The sequence below is a fragment of the Petaurus breviceps genome, unplaced genomic scaffold (assembly GCF_028583685.1).
Source record: "Petaurus breviceps papuanus isolate PSGF00001 unplaced genomic scaffold, PetGlider_PUasm1.0 140, whole genome shotgun sequence".
In the NCBI taxonomy this organism is placed as follows: Eukaryota; Metazoa; Chordata; class Mammalia; order Diprotodontia; family Petauridae; genus Petaurus; species Petaurus breviceps.
In genome coordinates this window covers 16096623-16114404 of record NW_027185698.1, presented here as the reverse complement: position 1 = coordinate 16114404, position 17782 = coordinate 16096623, and the positions used below count along the sequence as shown (strand labels likewise).

The following is a 17782-nucleotide window of genomic DNA, read 5'->3' as shown; positions in this document are numbered from 1 at the left end:
TGTGAGGTTATTAAACATTTCCTGTTAGGGGAAAAAAGTCAGTTAATTGAAGAATAGAGTTTCAGGGTAAATGTTGTATTTAAACTTCCTGGATTTCTTCACGTCAGATTGTATTAACATAAAATAAAACAACTAATTTTTCTTATTAAATATTTGACCTTAATATTTAATGTTGGCTACAGCAAAGATGTACCACACATCATTGCTACAGGATCCTAAGCAGCAACTCCACGTAAAACATTGCACCAATAGCCTTCCTATTACTGATCTGTTCTTTCATTTTCCATCTACCACCCCATTGCCTCACTTCAATGCAGCTCCTTTATTTTTTAACTCATTTCAATTCAATCAAATAGCCATTTATTGAGTGTCTAGTTTGTACATGGCACTACACTTTTAAAAATAAATTTAACAAAGAATAGAAAGGAAAGAGAAAAAAACAATTCAGCAAGAACGACACACTAAGCATCATTCCCCATTCAATTCCTGACCTGCTCTCCTTTCCATGCTGGGTCTATATCACCTCTCTGATGTAATATGCAATATTCCATACACAAAGCAGGCCCCCAACCCCCCACCCCACATCTACAAAGAAGAGGGAGGCCTGTATTTTCTCAACTCATCCTTAGGTCAAAGTTTGATCATGATAATTACACAGTGGGCTTTTAAAATTTATTCTTTCCAATTTTATTGTTGTATTCATTATGTATATCGTTTTCCTGGTTTTGCTTATTTCTTATATCACTCCCCATGACTGTATTCTTCATATCCCTCATTTCTTAGAGCACAGAAATGTATATTACATATATTCATGTACAACAATTCATTTAGTCATTCCCCAATCAACCAATGGGTATCTACTACTTTTGTTTCTGATTCTTTGTGACCACAAAAAAGTGCTTCTAGGAATCTGGGGGAGTATGTGGGACCTATCTTTCCATCTTTGACCTCCTTGGGACATATGCCTGTCTGTGAGATCTTTAAGTCAAAGTGTGCAGACATTTTAGGTACTTTTAAAAGAAGCTAATCAACCAAAAGAGAAAATTATACCATTAGGTCAACCATGGAGAATTGGACCTATGTCAGCTCAGATCCTGGGAAACCCTGGGCCATGGGAAGCATATTATTCAAGGAGGAGATCCCCATCTCACTCCTGTTTTGTCCAGAATCCTTCCTTCCTCCCAGGCAGCAAGTCCTATAATAGTTTAATAGTTTTTCTAGCTATGCAGGGTTCCTCACCCCTCTGCTATAATGCATTATATTCTAGAACTTTCCCACTTTCTTAGATGCTCATTCTCCATCCCACCTCCCCACAACAAACAAAAATCAGTTCTGTGTAACATGTTCTCAGGATGCCCTGATAATCTGAACAATTATTTCATGCTGATGTGATAAATAGTGATCTGAGGTTGGCATGCTACAATTTTCTGGTAACACTGACACATTTCCACAGATTTTCTGGAGACAAAACTTTTACCTAAACCACATCACACCCATGAGAGTAGCTATGCACTATTAGTGGAGTTGTGAACTGATCCAACCATCCTGGAGAGCAATTTGGAACTATGCCCAAAGGGCTATAAAGCCATGCATACCCTTTGATCCAGAAATACCACTACTAGTTCTGTAACTCAAAGAAATTTTTTTTAAAAAGGAAAAGAACTATTTGCACAAAATTATTTATAGCAGCTCTTTTTATGGGAGCAAAGAATTGGAAATGGAAGGAATGCCCATCATTTAGAGAAAGGCTAAATAAGTTGTGGTGTGTGATTGTGATGGAATACTGCTGTGCTATAAGAAAGAATGAGCAAAATGGTTTCAGAAATACCTGTAAAGACTTATATGAACTGATACAAAGTGAAGTAAACAGAACCAGGAGAACATTGTACACAGTAACAACAATGTTATGTGATGATCAGCTGTGAATGATTTGACTATTCTCAGCAATACCATGATCCAAGACAATTCTATAGGACTTAAAATGAAAAATGCTATCCACCTCCAGAGAGAGAACTGATGGAGTCTGAATGTAGATCAAAACACATTTTTTTAAACTTTATTTTTCTTGGGCCTTTTTGTCTGTCTTTTTTTTTGCAACATGGAAATGTTTTATATGACTGCACATATATAAGCTATATCAAATTGCTTGCTTTTTCAAGGAGACGGAGGAGAGAGAAGGAGAAAGAGAACTTGGAACTCAATTTTTTGTAAAAAAGAATGTTAAAAATTGTTATTCCATATAATTGAAAAAATTTTACTTAAAAAAACCTTTTACCTAAAGGCAGAAAGATAGTTCAAGGGAAAGACAATTTTGGGCATGTGGGACTTTCTAATATCCCACAAGTTACACACAAGAGTCCTATCTTGCTTATCTATTCTTTGAGTTTAAAGAACATGAAACACTAAAGCATTCTTAAGACACTGAATATCTTCTGGGTATACAGAAGTTTAGTTCTATGGTACTTCATCTATGAAATACTAAATTTAATTTTAAAATGAAGATTTTTTTCATGGGAGGGATGTGCATTCAGCAGCACCTGATTATTTTGTAGATTAAAAAAAATCGAGTATACACATGCTTTGATGACAGATAACCCAGACATGGGAGGCATAAATGTTCTATTCTTTCTGAGTGAGATTCAACATAGAAGTCAAGAGTCTGAAGGATTTATGTTTCTTCTAGATGGGAAAAGGATTCGTCAATAGTGTCTACTGCTTCCTTTGGGATGACTGAGTTCTATATGCTTAAAAAAATCAATGAGAAAAGACTCTACTCAAACAACTATCCCTTGATACCAAGGCTGTTACCAATACTGAGAAGAACATGGAAAAACATTTTTTGATGTTCACTCTAAATGGCCCACCTGATGATCATGGCAGGAGGGGGGTCATATGGATAATCCAAAATTTTTACTTCATTTTTTACATCCACTCATTTACCTCAAGTGTTTCTGTATTTACACAGACATGTCTGAAATACAAATAAAATTCAAACCCAACAATGAAGCCATGTTATGGAAGTCTAAATGTCCAGTGTGCTCAGTCAAAAGCTCATACTAAAATCAGGCTGAACTCTTTCTACATGTTTGCTGATTCAAGTTTTCTTCAAGTCAGAGGGAATAGTTTTGGCTTAAAAGTCCTCCTTCTACAGTGTTTGCAAGAATAGAGATAAAGAAAAATCCTGTTTCTATCAACAAAATACAACATCAAGTAGAGTAGGTGATGCTGTCAGGAAGCAAGATTGGTTATGAATAAGCTACCCATGGATAACAAGCTGTCTGATAACAGAATTCCATTCCATTCAACAAGCATTGATTAAACACCTACTGTTTGATTCCAGAAACTTACTCTATTTATTCAAGAATGATACTTTTGGAACAAGATTTACCTCTCTCAATAGTGCTTAAGCCCCTAAAATGCATTAGACTAATGATTCTAGTGTGGTCTTGGGATCTCTAGGGGTCCCCAAGACCCATTTAGCGGGTCTGAAAGGTCAAAACTATTTTCATAATAATACCAAGATGTTATTGCCTATTAACAAATTGTAGTTGCCCAACTACATATATTTCTGACCAGGTTTTCTTCATGTACCTCAACCAAAACAATATCACAACAGATTGAATGCAGAAGCAGAGATGGAAATCTAGCTGTCTTCCATCGTCAGACATTAAAGAGATTTACAAAAATGTGTAAAGCAATGCTACCCTTTTCACTATTTTTGTTTTGTTTTGGAAAATAAAGTTATTTATCACTTAACTCTGTTTGCCTCTGTTTCCTCATCTGTAAAATGAACTGGAGAAAGAAACAGCAAATCACTCCAGTACCTTTGCCAAGAAAACTCCAAATGGAGTCATGAGAAATGACTTACAACAATGAAAATAAATATTTTAAAATATATGCTTTAATTTCTAATGTGATAAAAATCATAAACAAAAGCTTTTCAGAGTCTTCAGTAATTTTCAGGAGTATTATAAAGGGGTTCTGGGGTTGAAAAAAAGTTTGAGAATAGCTTCATGAGAACTAATGGCTTATGTGGAAGCATCCACACTCTCAGGCCATATCCCAAGAAGCCCTGCAACATAAAGAGAACATGTGGCTGTAACTGTGGCCTAAACTTTTCTGATCACCTATGCAACTACAGTCCAAAGTTCAGGCAACAGGCAACTGAATAACTTTGCAAGAACCATTTCTCCAGCCCTCTGGAAGTATGTGAGCTCACCCAACTCCAGCATCCTCAGGAGTTTCACTCTAGTCACCACCAGCACCAGCATCACCACAATTCCACAGGGTCCTTCTGTTAGTGAAGAATTGAGGAAAGCAAATACATAGAAACAGCAGCATCTCTGCATTTCCACATAACCCCAACAGCACCTTGATCCATTCTATAGAGTAAGGATTTCCTCCACGGAGTAAGGACCAGCAAACACAGGACTAAATCTTATGAATTTTAGGTTATACTTCAGCTGGTTAATATGCTAATGAATTATCCAAATTCTTTTCCCCCCCATTCTTCTTTTTGCATTACCTCTGGATGCTCTCCTTACCACCTAAGGCATTCTATAAATAGGACAAATAAGAAGAAAAGGCAGCAACACTGTTGGTATAGTGGGGAGGCTGAAACTTTAAGCCCAAAAAATAAGGTTTTTGCTTGTTTAGTTGTTTAATTTGAGAAGCAGTTTGGTATAGTGAAAAGACTGCTAGATTTGAAGGTTAAGCAATACCGAGGTTTGGATCCTGCCTCTGATATTTAATATCTGTGTGGTAAAGAGCAAATCACTTAATTTCTCTGAACCTCAGTTTACCTGGCCTTTAAAAATGGTGATATTATCTACAGTACTTCATAGGGTTGTTGTGAGGATCAAATAAAATAATATAGTATTGCTCTTTGTAAACAAAGCACTATGTAAAAGTGAGGTATTACCTTTGGACTTCAATGATCCATGGTCCCCAGTCTTTTTTTTATTAAATTAAATTTTATTTCATTTTTGCTTTTTGGAGGGGGGAAGGTAGGGCAATTGGGGTTAAGTGAATGGTCCCCAGTCTTTATATATAATTGAAAATTGTTTATATTTTCTTTTTATTTACTAGACATAGTACTCAACACTTAGTAAGTGATCGATAAAGTAATGATAGCTAGATTCAGGCTATGCCCCAAAGAAGATCTACGAGAAGATCCCTCCTCCCATTGCTGTGCAGAGGTTGTATGATGTTGGTATGAACATTGCACGTGTCAGATTTTTTTCAATATATTGATCTGTTTTGCTGAATTTTTTTTCTTTTATTCCTTTTTTCACATTAAAGTTTTTTTTTTTTACAAGGGATGGCTCTTCTGGGGAGGGATTTGAGAATGGATACAAGGAGAAACATAGATATTGCAAAAACAAAAAAATATCAATAAAAGTCTTTAAAAAAAAAGAATGCAGTCTATCACCACTGATTGAAAACTCTCTGACATCCATCATAGCTAAGATCTGCTGTCCCCCACATACATCTGCTGTACTAAAACCCTCTTATTTCTTTGTCCTCTTGCTGTCTAACAAGTACAAATATCCACACTGATTATTTTAGCTCTACAGCTGCCTTTGATACTGGTGATCATGACACTTATTTTTCAATTAAAAAAAAAAAACCTTTACACATTCATGGCCACTGTTGGGAATGGGCAGAGTTGCATTCTAGCAAAGCCATTTCTCACAGATGGTGCTGTGGTGGACTCTGAGGTCCTAGCCAATAAGATTTAACTGGTGAATGTTTAATCAGACGAGACCACAGTTATTGTGTTGGATAGGACATGACATTTCTGAAGACCATGTTCAGACCACTCTGGTTGCTTCAGCTGATGGAAACTTACCCTTTGCTACAAAGGTCACCATACAGAAGTCCTCACTGCTCTCTGACATTCACTGACTTCAGACTTCTCAGGAAGCAGCTGTGACCATGGTTTGTCTTTTTAAAAAATTGTTTGGCTCGGTTTCTGTGACTTATCGTTCAGGCCTCATCAAAATTATTCATGCTTTGGCAGTATCCTAGCTACAGTCACAGTCCTCTTCTTGGGCTAACGTTGATGGTTGTGAAGGCCCAGCTAATATAGAACAAAACATCTCATCCCTCTTTGGGGCCTGGTTACTGCATGCTCATATATAAGGATGTATGGTTAAAAACAGCATGCCATCTAGCCAACTCTCAAATTTTAGCTTCATGGAAGGCAATAAAGAAGACTGGGTACTGTAAAACTAAACCAAAAAAAATCACCCAACCATTTATACTTGAATCTGGAAAGTGTCCAAAGATACCTTCAACACCTATTATATTTTTTTTTTTTGGCTTTTCTCTATATCCCCAAAGCTTAACACAGTGTCTGGCACATAACATCAACTAAATAAATGCTTTTTTACTTGACTTGACCCATTCAGAGATACACTCAGACACACAAGTAAGCTCAGCAACTCATGCTATCAGGCCGGAGGGAACAGGAAGAAAAGAAGGGAAAACTCCAAAGACCTCCTCGGACAATACTGAAGCGAAATGTCTTGTGTTTTTACTACTAAAGTGCTGCTTCTCCCCTAGAGTTTCCACAGCTTCTTCCTGTCCCTATTAATCGATTTTACGTTACTTTAGATATAACAATATCTCTTCAAAAGAAGCTTCAGAGCAGTTGATGATAGCTTAAGTATTATGCATTTAAGTATGGAGAGAAAAGGATATTTCAAAAGTATCGAACATTCCTTTGTATCTAAGGTATAGGTCAGGAGTTCTTATTTTTGGGGTCCAAAAGCCCCTTAGAGATCTATAGGTAGGTTTCAGAGGGTCTGTGAAGTTGGATGACAAAAAAACTCCCAAATTTAGCATTTCCCTCAATTATTTTAAAGCAATTTTCTAATAAGGGGTCCAAAAGTTTAACCAGACTGCCAAAAGTGTCCAAGACACAAAAAAGGTTAGGAATTCCAGGGTCTAGATGGACCAAAGGTTTTAGTCTAAAACTTAAGACCCCGCACAGTCTAGCCCCAATCTACCTTTATAGCTTTCTCTCAAGCTCATTTTTCTCATATATTACAAACTCCAGGAAAATGCATTACTCATTATTCCCCGATTACATTGCACCCTTCCCCTACACTTGATTCCCCATCCCTAAAACACCCACCTCTCCCCTCCTATGTAATACCTCCTGAAATCTCACCTATCCTTCAAGGCTCAGCTCAAATGTCACCTCCTCCACATCTCCATCCCTGATCCCTCCCACTCCTGTCTCATAGCACTTATCATATTCTAATGTATACTTCCCTGTGTATATATTCTATTATTCCCCAACTAGATTATAAGCTTCTTGAGACAAGTATCCAGTACTTATCTTTGTGTTTTCCCAAGTCCTAAAAATTTGTTGTATACATGAATGAATGAATGAATGAATGAATGAATGAATGAATGAATGAATAATTGAACGGATGGATGGATAGGTGTTCCTGAACTTCAGCCAAGGGAACCTGTTTAAAATTCTCTAATATCTGGAATGGTCTCCATTTCTGTACCAATTCAAGTACTCTGTGTTTCCTTTTCAATCCTGCTTAAATAATAAAACCCTTTCTCTGACTGATGATTCCATTACTTACGTCCACTCTGCATTCACAGTCATAGATGACTAGAGGTACCTTGGATATGACTGAGTTCAAGGCCCTTATTTTGTAGTTGAGGAAACCAAGACAAAGGGAGAATTGATTTGTTAAAGGTCATCCAGGTAATTAGTGGCAGAGATGAACCCTTTCTCCATTGTCTTAGTCCAGTCTGCACTCTTTGCACCATATCCCATGGTCTCTCTGTAACAAGTTTATGAACTCATTTTGTGAGATGTACTTGATATCTTGTTTCTCAGTGTCCTTTGGTCATTTCATTATGTTAGATTTCCCCAAGCAGTTTGTAAACTTCCAGGACAGAGACTAGGCCTTTTGTTCTATTGCATTCAACAGCAGCACCTAGGACAGGGCTCTCCACACAGTATACCCTCTGACAAAACTAACTAGAGAACCCTGCGTTACTTTTCTAATCCCTTCAGAACTACCCCTCCATGCTACAGTTTCCCCTCAACATCACTTAAACTTATAATATTTGGTCTGCAAGTGAAGATTTTGCCTATGGCAAAACCCACAAATACTATACTTTTCTTAAAGCCCAGCTAACCAATAACAAACTAACTAGCCTTCAAAGCAAAGTATCAGTCTTAAAAAATATTTTAAACCTTTCTCCTGCTTGATTGGTAAATTCTTTGCATTAAGTTGGGAGATAGAGTTCTTATTTCTATTATTGGATGGTAATCCAGAGGTGTATCTGATGGACCCATAAATGGACAAGAATCACTGACATTTCCTTCTTCATATTTCAAAAAAAAAAAATCCCTTCCTTCTCTTTTTTGCCAAGACATTCATCCATGCTCTAGTTATTTACCATGTTACAGTGCTTTCTGGAATCTCTTTCTTCTTTGGAGTTCTGCCTCATCACTACCACAACCTTTATTCTATCCATAAACATCATTTATTTTTTTTGTGCACTGCTCTGTTTCTTGATTTTTCCCCTCTGCTCAAAGAAAACTTCATATTTTCCCCCAAACATTTCCATTTTTCCAGGTATTGCCATTGGCCTCCAACCTTTTTTATACCTCCCCTATATACCAGAAGCTATAAATAAAGTCTGGATTTCTGGTCTTTCTGGGCTGGGGCGGGGCGGGGGGGGAGAATGGGAAGGGTCTTCTCTACTTGCAGTCCTCACATATTATTTCATTTATGTTGATGTCCAAGTACCTCATGGAAAGGAATCATCTATTTAGGTAAGAGCTCTGTCATTTGCTAGAGCAGTTTTATTAATTACACTGTGCTATACAGCCCTGTGGCACAAGTATTAAATAATGATAGTTCTTGGACTAATACATTTTTTTCTTCATTTAAAGTGACAATTTCAGCTGAAAATGCATAGGTAATTCTATAGCACAACCCTTGGTAACTCCAAAGTAAGATAAAAAGCAGTGTTCACTCAACAGGTAGATTTCAAGGTAGAATTAAAACTGATTCTTTGCTATCAGGGTGGCTTCTAATTTGAAGAAGTGAAACATCATGGTAGCAAGGCATATTAGGGTTTCTAGTTCTGAGTACCAAATCCCAGAGATAAAATTTTCACTTTTCTCACACTTTCTAACCAGTTCTTAACCAACACACAAAATTAATCTCTTCCCCATAACCACTCCTTCAACAATGACAATACCGAACAGATTATAAGAAATCTGGACATATGCTGGTTAAATTCTTTAGCATTCTGTAAATTTCCTATTACATCAGTTTCATGATTCAGCATTTACCATTTTGATTATTTACAGTAATATATTGTGAGATAACACCAGGTTTGTACAGGATCCTGAAAGGTAAAGAGTGTTGTACACAAAGGATGCCAACAGGCAAATCCATTACTATTTAACTCAGGAAAAATTATGAGAATTTAGAGATAACTTTATCACCCTGGTTCGAAGGTCTAAATTTTACTCCTCCTTAAAATTAATATCTTTAAAGTATAGATTACTGACTTCGGTTGTGGATGACAAACAAATGCACAGACCAAAACTGAAATTATAAGGCAAATGGCATAGCTAAGTGAAAATAAAATACTGTTAAATATGTTATCTTAGAATTGTGCCTCTTCCTGACATCTGAAACTTTATAGAAACTGGGAAGGAGTTCAAGAGCGTTGGTAAATCCAGGTTCACAGAGGGATATGTTGTGGTATAAGGAGAACACTTAAAGAATCAAGAAAGAGCGTGTGAGCACAGAATATAAAGGAGTTGGGCAGAGGGGGAAAAGGCGTTCAGGGTTAACAGTGAATAGGAAAACAAGGGTAGGGGAGAGAGGGTAACCTAAGGGAGACAGAGAGAGGACTGGGTAGTCCTGAGTTTGAAACGAAATAGTGGGTGAAAGGGCATTCTCTGAGGTAGGAATGGGTGCGTGGGAGAGATGCTGCGGGAGAACGTGAGTGAGTTCGGGAGAAAGGAAGAGGAAAGGAGAAAAGAGAAAGAAAGAAACTCCCCGTCCATCCCAGAACACTCCGGTACCTGAACTCCCTTTCTCGGGTGCCTGGGGCACCTGGTGCGCAGCAGGCAAGGAAAGAAAGAAAACTAAAGGCTTTTCCTACTGCTTGCCAGCCTGCCCACCGCGGGAGCAGGAGAGCCCAGTGTCCGCGGTGGCCGCCCGGTCCCCAGCTCTACACACCACACCCTGGGGAGATCGATGCCTGGAGGGAGGAAGCCCGGGGCGGAGGAAGGGGGGGCAGGGGTAGGGGCAGGGTCCTGGGCAGCTCACCAGGCAGCAGAGCAGGAGTATCGCGGAGGGGCGGCCGCCGAGGCCCGGGGGGACCCCGCTGGTCCAGTCCCTCGGGCTCTCCTCCTCCTCCTCCTCCTCTTCCTCACCGTTGTCCGCCACGGGTCGGGGGGACATGGCTCTTGCTCCGGGGCAGGGGCAGTCCTGCTCCGTCGCGGGCGGCGGCTGCTGCTCCTCCTGCCCCGCGCAGCCCGGCTCCATGGGGAGTCGGGGGAGGGGACCGAGAGGGCCGGCCGGATCCGAGCCCGGAACAGGGTCACCTGGTGCAGAGCCCGGCCCTGGGACCGGCCCCCGCTGGAGGCGCCACCTTCTCTCTCCCCGCCCTCCCCGCCTCCTGCCCCGCGCTGGGCCACCTGCCGCCGCGGCGCCGCGGCCGCCGCCGCCACCTCCGCCCCCGCAGCAGCGGCAGCAGCAGCAGCAGCGGCGGCAGAGACAGAGTCAGAGGCGGCGGTGGCGGTGGCGGCAGCGGCTCCTCCCTCCCGCCTTCTTCCAGTCCGGGGGGGCCCTCCCCTCCTGGCTCCCGTCGATGGGGAAAGTGCTGGTCCCTTAGGGCACTCGCACACGCTGGCCCTTGGGCTCTGCTCCAGGGTCCCCAGTCCCATAGACTCGGTGCTACTCTGTGCCGGGCTCGCTCCCTTTCTGGGCGAGCTTACCCTCTCTCCAGAGCTCTCAACCTCTCTCTTTCTGAATCTCGTTATCGAAACACCTGCGGGGAGTGGGGGTGGGGGTGTCCAAAGAGGCTAGAAATTTTGTTTCCTGACAATCTTCCCCCCCTCCCAAACCATCCACCCGAAAAGGTGGGGATCCCCCCCCCCCCCGTAGACTTTCACGCCAACCTAGTCATTGTAATTCATCTTTTGTCTTTCTGATTGGGTCCCACCCTCTCTGCCAATGAGAAGAGGGACACAGGAGTCTCAGATTCAAAGGTACACACATTCGAGTCAGTGGTGCCATCCTGTTTGCTATTTGAGTGCCAAGCTATTGGCTCAAAATGCTGGTTTGTATTTGATTTGCATCGCCGTGGAAGTTCACGAGCCCCTAGGTCCCACTTTGGACATAAAATAAAATAAGTTAATTAGTTCGACTCGATTTTCTTCAAACCCCCAATTAAGGGTGTTATGCCCCCTGAAATACACACACCATTTTAAAACAAATTTAATCACATTCCCGGAATTAAGAGAGTGGCAGAAAAGCAGTTAGAAATTGCTGCTCACCAGCCGGGACTACAATGATGGGAGTGCCCTGGTTAAGAGTATGTCTGTACCCTGTCCATATATTGCAGCTCTCAGTATACAGTCATTCATTCCTTGAGTAGCCTGTTTCAAGCCAGTGAGCTGCTTCGCTGCTGCTATTGCTACTCAGAAAGTTAATACTCCCCCAGAATCGTTAGCAACTGCCAGTAGTGGGATCATTCTTATTAGTACTAATAATAGATCCAAAGTCTGATATAAAACAGCTCATTACCCTGAGGATTCAAAAATATTACAGGTCAAGCCATGACCCCTGTAGAAGGAAAAAATAAATTTACACTAAACATATAAATCCCTAAATCCAGCAGCGGCACAGGAAGGTCTGCAATGTTCTCCATTGCTCAGGTGAGGGAAGTGACTACTTGCTAATTCTAGGGCACTTGTGGTCCAAATAAGAAACTTAGGGCATGTACAGAACTGCCCTTAATCGATTTCATTCCAAAAGCTTACAGCTTAGATCCCGTTATTTCAACTACATGTGGTATACAGAAATGAGCACTGGATTTAGAATAAGAAGACACCTCCTTTAAATTTCAGGCCCTAACACCTGTGTGACTTTGGCTAAATGACTTCCTCTTTCTGGCCCTCAATTTCCTCACCTATAAAATAAAGATGATATTTATTGTCCCTTCAGGCTTTAGACTCTATCCAGAGAAAGCAAATCATGGAGATGACATAGCCTACATCGTGCTTCTACTGTATTAAAATATATTTTGAGGTTGTTTATATGACATTTTCTGCTGCTACTTTTGTTCCTGTCTTCTGGAATTGACAGACGTTTTCTAAGAATGTGACCATGTCAGGTCTCTGACTGTTTTTGAGAATCTGAGAATCCATCAGAAATAATTTCCTCAGATTTTCTAGGGTACCACTGATTAGGTGATTTTAAGTCTCCTTGGGTCAAATGAATTTGGAGAAGAAATGTTAACCAGTATCAGAAGATAAAATTTCCAAAACTTCATAATTTTTCTTTGTTTTCAACTCAACATCTTAGCCTTTATCCTTTTAAGTTTTGTTATCAATTTGGCCCATAATTCAGTTCACTTCAATCAGCATTTATGATTCACCCACTAAGTACCAGTAACTTTACTACACTCTGGGAATACAAAGACAAAAACAAAATAGTCCCTGACCTCAAAGAACTTACATTCCAATAAATTCTATAAAATCACTTTATGATTTTATTGGAGGGAAAAATGATCTGCCCATAAATATTTCCCTGACTGGCCTATAAAGATATCCAAAATTCATCATTAGGGAGAGATTTCCTTAGGATGTGGCAGTTAAAAAAATTAAACATTAATATTCCTAGGATAAGCAGGTATCAGTCACAAATACCTTAGCATGGATTTGTTTATCAGATTTTTTTTTTTAAATCAGGATAGCTGGGGGCAGCTAGGTGGCACAAGGAATACAGCACCAGCCCTGGAGTCAGGAGGACCTGAGTTCAAGTCCGGCCTCAGATACAACACAAAAACTAGCCATGTGACCTTGAGCAAGTCACTTGACCCCAATTGCTTTGCCTTCCCCCCTCCAAAAGGCAAAAAAAAAAAAAAAAAATCAGGATAGCTAGATAAAATCAGAGCCTTGCAGAGACAGCCTCAAATGGCAGCAGAATCTAGTGGGCAAAGTTGGATAGATGGGTCTAGATCACAGGAAAAACAGTCTAAGTTTCCATGAGCCCTTGGGCACAAAGAGGCCAACATGGAAGCACATGACCATGAGGTAGAGTATCAAGAAGGATGAGTGCTAAAAAACAAGGGAGATGGAAGAAGAAAAATGGATAGGAAGATGTCAAGTGTTACTTTAGAAATCTAGATACTGTCAAGTAATGATTCAAATTCCTTTGTAAGGACAAATGCCTGCTATACGTATTGTGTGTGTGTGTGTGTGTGTGTGTGCTTCAAATGGCACTACTTGTGGGTCTAAGAATATTTTTAAGGCGAGAATCAATTCCTGAGAAAATAAAATGTTCCTAGGATATAAAGTCAGCTCATCTTGAGATTATATGAGATAGGATTGGTTCAAAATGAGAAAAATTCTATAAAGATGAGGGAGACCTTTCCATCTTTCATCCTTATTTTTTCTTACCTAGAGCTATTTCCCCAATTCCTCTTCCTTTCTTTAGAACTCAGTATTTCCCATATGCAGAATTCTATGGACCTTTCTCTCCTCCTCCATCCTATATTCTGAGTTATTCACAATGAAGATGTATGAATCATGACACTTGCCTTCAATATCAAAATGGAAGAGAAGATTACTATTAAGCAACAAACCACATCCAGAGAGGAAAGCCATTGCTATAGTTTCTGCCAAAGATCACCTTTGGCATCTAGCTAAATCTTGCAGACCTGTTTCTGTTTTTATAATTTCCAGTTCTCATATGATCTTTACTTTCCAAGTATCTATCCTCAGCCTCTGCTTCCTTTACTCTTCACTTCACCCAATCACCAAAACCCACCATTTCCTCCCCCATCCCTTAGAATATTCTGTCAAATTCCTAACACCAATCCCCAGTTTTCCAGGCCTCAGTTTCTCCCCTGAGCCTATGTTTCTTATCCTAAGAGGCTCCCATAAGAGCCAGATAGGTCTTGCTTTGGGAAACTTTCTAGTAAAAGAGTGGATAGGTTTGGGAGTAGGGGGGGGAGCCTTTTAAAAAGGATTTCCTTGCATTTTTATGAAAACTATGAAGATCTTTGATTCATTTGATATGAAGAAGTCCCAGTCTGTTTTGAAATGAGATCTATTTCTGGGCATGTCAAAAGAAATGCTAGTCTTTAGTTATTTTTGGATCTTTGCCCTTCCGAATAGGTGCATATTCAGCTCAATTCTCCCCTCCATGCTGGGAGAAACTAGGCAGCTTTCCTTTTCCTATCCTTCCCCTGGGCTTAGGAGTCATTTGCCTCCTAAAGTTGTGCTGTCTTTGGGCAGCAGCCAACTGAAAGCATTGACTCTACACACATTTTGTTTGTCTAGTAAGAGGGAAGGAGAAGGGAGTGCCCAGCTGAGCCCTTTGCCCAGGTAGGGCCAAGAATGGGAGGATATCAGAAAACCACATTTCCTGCTTGCCAGCAGTCTCTTTAGACTCTGTACACCAACAGCAGCCAACCTATGCCATGCCAGGTTGCAGAAGGTGTACCCAAGGAAGTGTCCCACACCCTTTTGCTCACTTTCAATGGTGTATTGTTCATGCCAGTACATAGTTATATGTGTATTCACTCCCTTATTTGAGGCAAAAATGACTTCAGGCTCAATAACTAGGGAACTCTATGTATTGAGAAAATGAGAAAAAAATATGTTTTGAACCAGAAGGAGAGAAGTATGTATCCATATGTGGAAGCATGTATATGTAGAGGCATTTTGAGGAAAACATATGTGGATAATAGAAAGTGTTAAGTGTAGCATAAGGGTTGAAAAAAAAGAGTGTGGATGTGTGGGTCTACTCTGGGACAGAGTGAGAAGAGAGAGCAATTGGGCGTTAAGGGAGAGAAAAACGTGTAAATAATTGAAGACAAAGAATGCATGTGTGAGCCAAGGGAGAAAGGGATTTGTGCATTCTACTCCCCAATCCTGACAATATTTTAAATGTAAACTTGGTCTGAAATTATGAATGCAAAAGTGGATTTTAAAATTAAGAATAGAACAAGGGAACTGGAGCTAACGGATGCTAATCAATGTAAAATATCAGCAAAAGCTATCCTGTGGTAGCAGAAGCCCCTGAGTGAGTCAGAGAGTCAGGGAGGAGCATGGGAGAGGAGCACAGAAGAGGTGTTTGCTGCTAAGATCAAGGTGAGCACAAAGAGGAACACTCACTGAACAGGTTCCCTAGTTCATTTCCCTGTCATTCCCCACATAAAAGAGTTTCCTAATTTGAAGGGTTTATAAAAATGAAAATTTTTGAGTCTCTTTTGATAACCCAATCAAAAGGGTAACAATGATCACTTTCAAGTTTTAACGGAAACCTATCACATTGCATGTTAAGTCCATTTCCTTTTGCTTTGTCTTCAGGGCATCCCTCTGCCTCCTTCTGTCTTATTCTGACATCAGATTAAGGCCCCAGGGGACTTGGTAAATGGGTCCCCTTTCCTTCCCCACTGTGGTTCAGCCCAGCTGGTCTTCTCGCTGTTCCTCACACAGAACACTTTATTCTGACATCAGATTAAGGGCCTAAAGGACTTGGTAAGTGGGTTCCAAGCCAAATCAGCCTTCTTGCTACCTTTTACACAGAACAATCCTTCTCTTGTCTATGCCTTTACACTCGGTATCTCTTGTATCTAGAATGCATTCCCAAATTATTTCCATTTTTTACAATTCCTTAATTTTTTCAAAATTTTCTTCAATTACCACTTTCCACAAAAAGCCTTTTCTGATTTCTCCAGCTACTACTGACCTTCACTGACTTAGTTTTCATTTTATTTGTGCTTATTCATGTGTAGGTTGCCTCCCCCAATAGAATGTCCCCTTAAGGGAATGGACTGGGTCATTTTTGTCCTCTATCTTTAGCATTTGTGAATCGCTTGTTAATTGATTGATTAAATGAATGAATAATACAAGTATTTCTTAATCACTTACTATGTTCAGAGCAGTATACCAAACACTAAGGATCCAAACAGAGAATTTGTAAAAGAGGCCTGCTCTCCAAAGCTTACCTTCCCATGGGGAGATAATACCTATGGAAGGTGTCAGCTGTAAGTCAGACAGAAGGGCCCCTAGGTCCCTAGGGTGCAATGGCAAAGCAGATAGTAATGAAGATTCTTGGCATTAGTAAAAGATTTTGGCGGCAAAATTGGCTTCCTAAGAACACAGAATAAATGGTTATGGCAGGAATGCTGAAAAACAAAAAGTATTATTATTTTGGAAATAAGACAGCAGACCTGGAAGCTGGGAGACTAGTTTCTTAGCTGTGCTACTGTCTATAATACTTATAAAAATGACAATCACACATTTATATATAGCTTTAAAGTTCTCCCAAAGCTTCTCTTTCAACAAATCTGTGAGACAGTGATGGACTCACTCCTCCACTCCACCTTAGCACAAAGAGAGGTCCACACCTTTGAACTTGCCATCACCCATGATGATTTTACTTCTATGTTCACAAACTCTAAAATTTCTTTTTCTGATCAGGATCTTTTCTCATTCTGTATTTCTGTATGCCTTATGGCCCCTAACGTTGTTTTGCATCCTCACGTTGACCTTCATATGACCTCTCCTCTCACTATGACCTTCATCCTCCACCTCTTCCAGGCCATCACTCTTCATTTCCCTATCTTGGTGAATCAGTTCATCTTTACACTATGTTCTATCTAATCTTGAATCTTTTGCCAGCTTTGTCCTATTACCAATCACATCCCACTGAATCCCAGTCCCGGAAATACTCCCAACATTCACCTCTTTTGCTCCTTCTGTGTTTCTGAATGAAGCTAGGGAAAATCATGAAATCTTTTTGAGGGGGGGCAGGGCAATTGGGTCTAAGTGACTTGCCCAAGGTCACATGGCTGGTAAGTGTTAAGTGTCTGAGGCTGGATTTGAACTCTGGTCCTCCTGACTCCAGGACTTTATTCACTGCACCACCTAGCCACCCCCCAAATCATGAAATCTTAAATAGATCCTCACTACAACAAGGTAATCCTTTTACTTCTTCCTAATCAGTTTGCTATCTGGCTCATCACCTGAAGCTGTTCCAGACCTTTTCATCTCTCCTCAAACATCCAATCACATTTCCTTCCCTGCCTCTTTGCTGAGAACCTTCACTAAAAAAACTGAAGCCATTTCCAAGGTGCTTCCTTTCTCCCACTTCCTCATCTCACAACACTCATCTGCCCTCACTATTTCCTCCTTTACTCTATTCTCAGATGAAGAGGTGGTTCTCCAAGCCAAGGCCAACTCCTCTTCACAAATCTTTGATCTCATTCCCTCAGCTTCTCCAACAGAATGCCCTCACTATCATCTCCACAAGCCAATCTTTAGCCTTCCCATCATCTCACTTGCTTCTAAACCCTTTGCCATCTGACTTCTCGTCTTACCATTCAAATGAATAGGCCCTCTTCAAAGTTAACAATTATCTCTCTCTCTTTTTTTTGCCTTTTGGAGGGCAGTTGGGGTTAAGTAACTTGCCCAAGGTTACCTGGCTAGTTTTTTTGTGTGGGTGTTAAGTGTCTGAGGCCAAACCGAACTTGGGTTCTC

At 40.4% G+C, this 17782-nt stretch overlaps 1 protein-coding gene across 1 annotated transcript in view; it reads right to left on the bottom strand.

Moving 5' to 3' along the window:
- SEL1L3 (SEL1L family member 3) overlaps positions 1 to 10654 on the bottom strand; it is a 128021-nt gene extending 117367 nt beyond the window's left edge. Inside the window, exon 1 of the mRNA XM_069068930.1 lies at positions 10332 to 10654. Within this exon, the coding sequence (XP_068925031.1) occupies positions 10332 to 10550 (219 nt within the window). The 5' untranslated portion in view covers positions 10551 to 10654. The remainder of the gene's footprint in view (positions 1 to 10331) is intronic.
- Positions 10655 to 17782: the final 7128 nt, after the last annotated feature.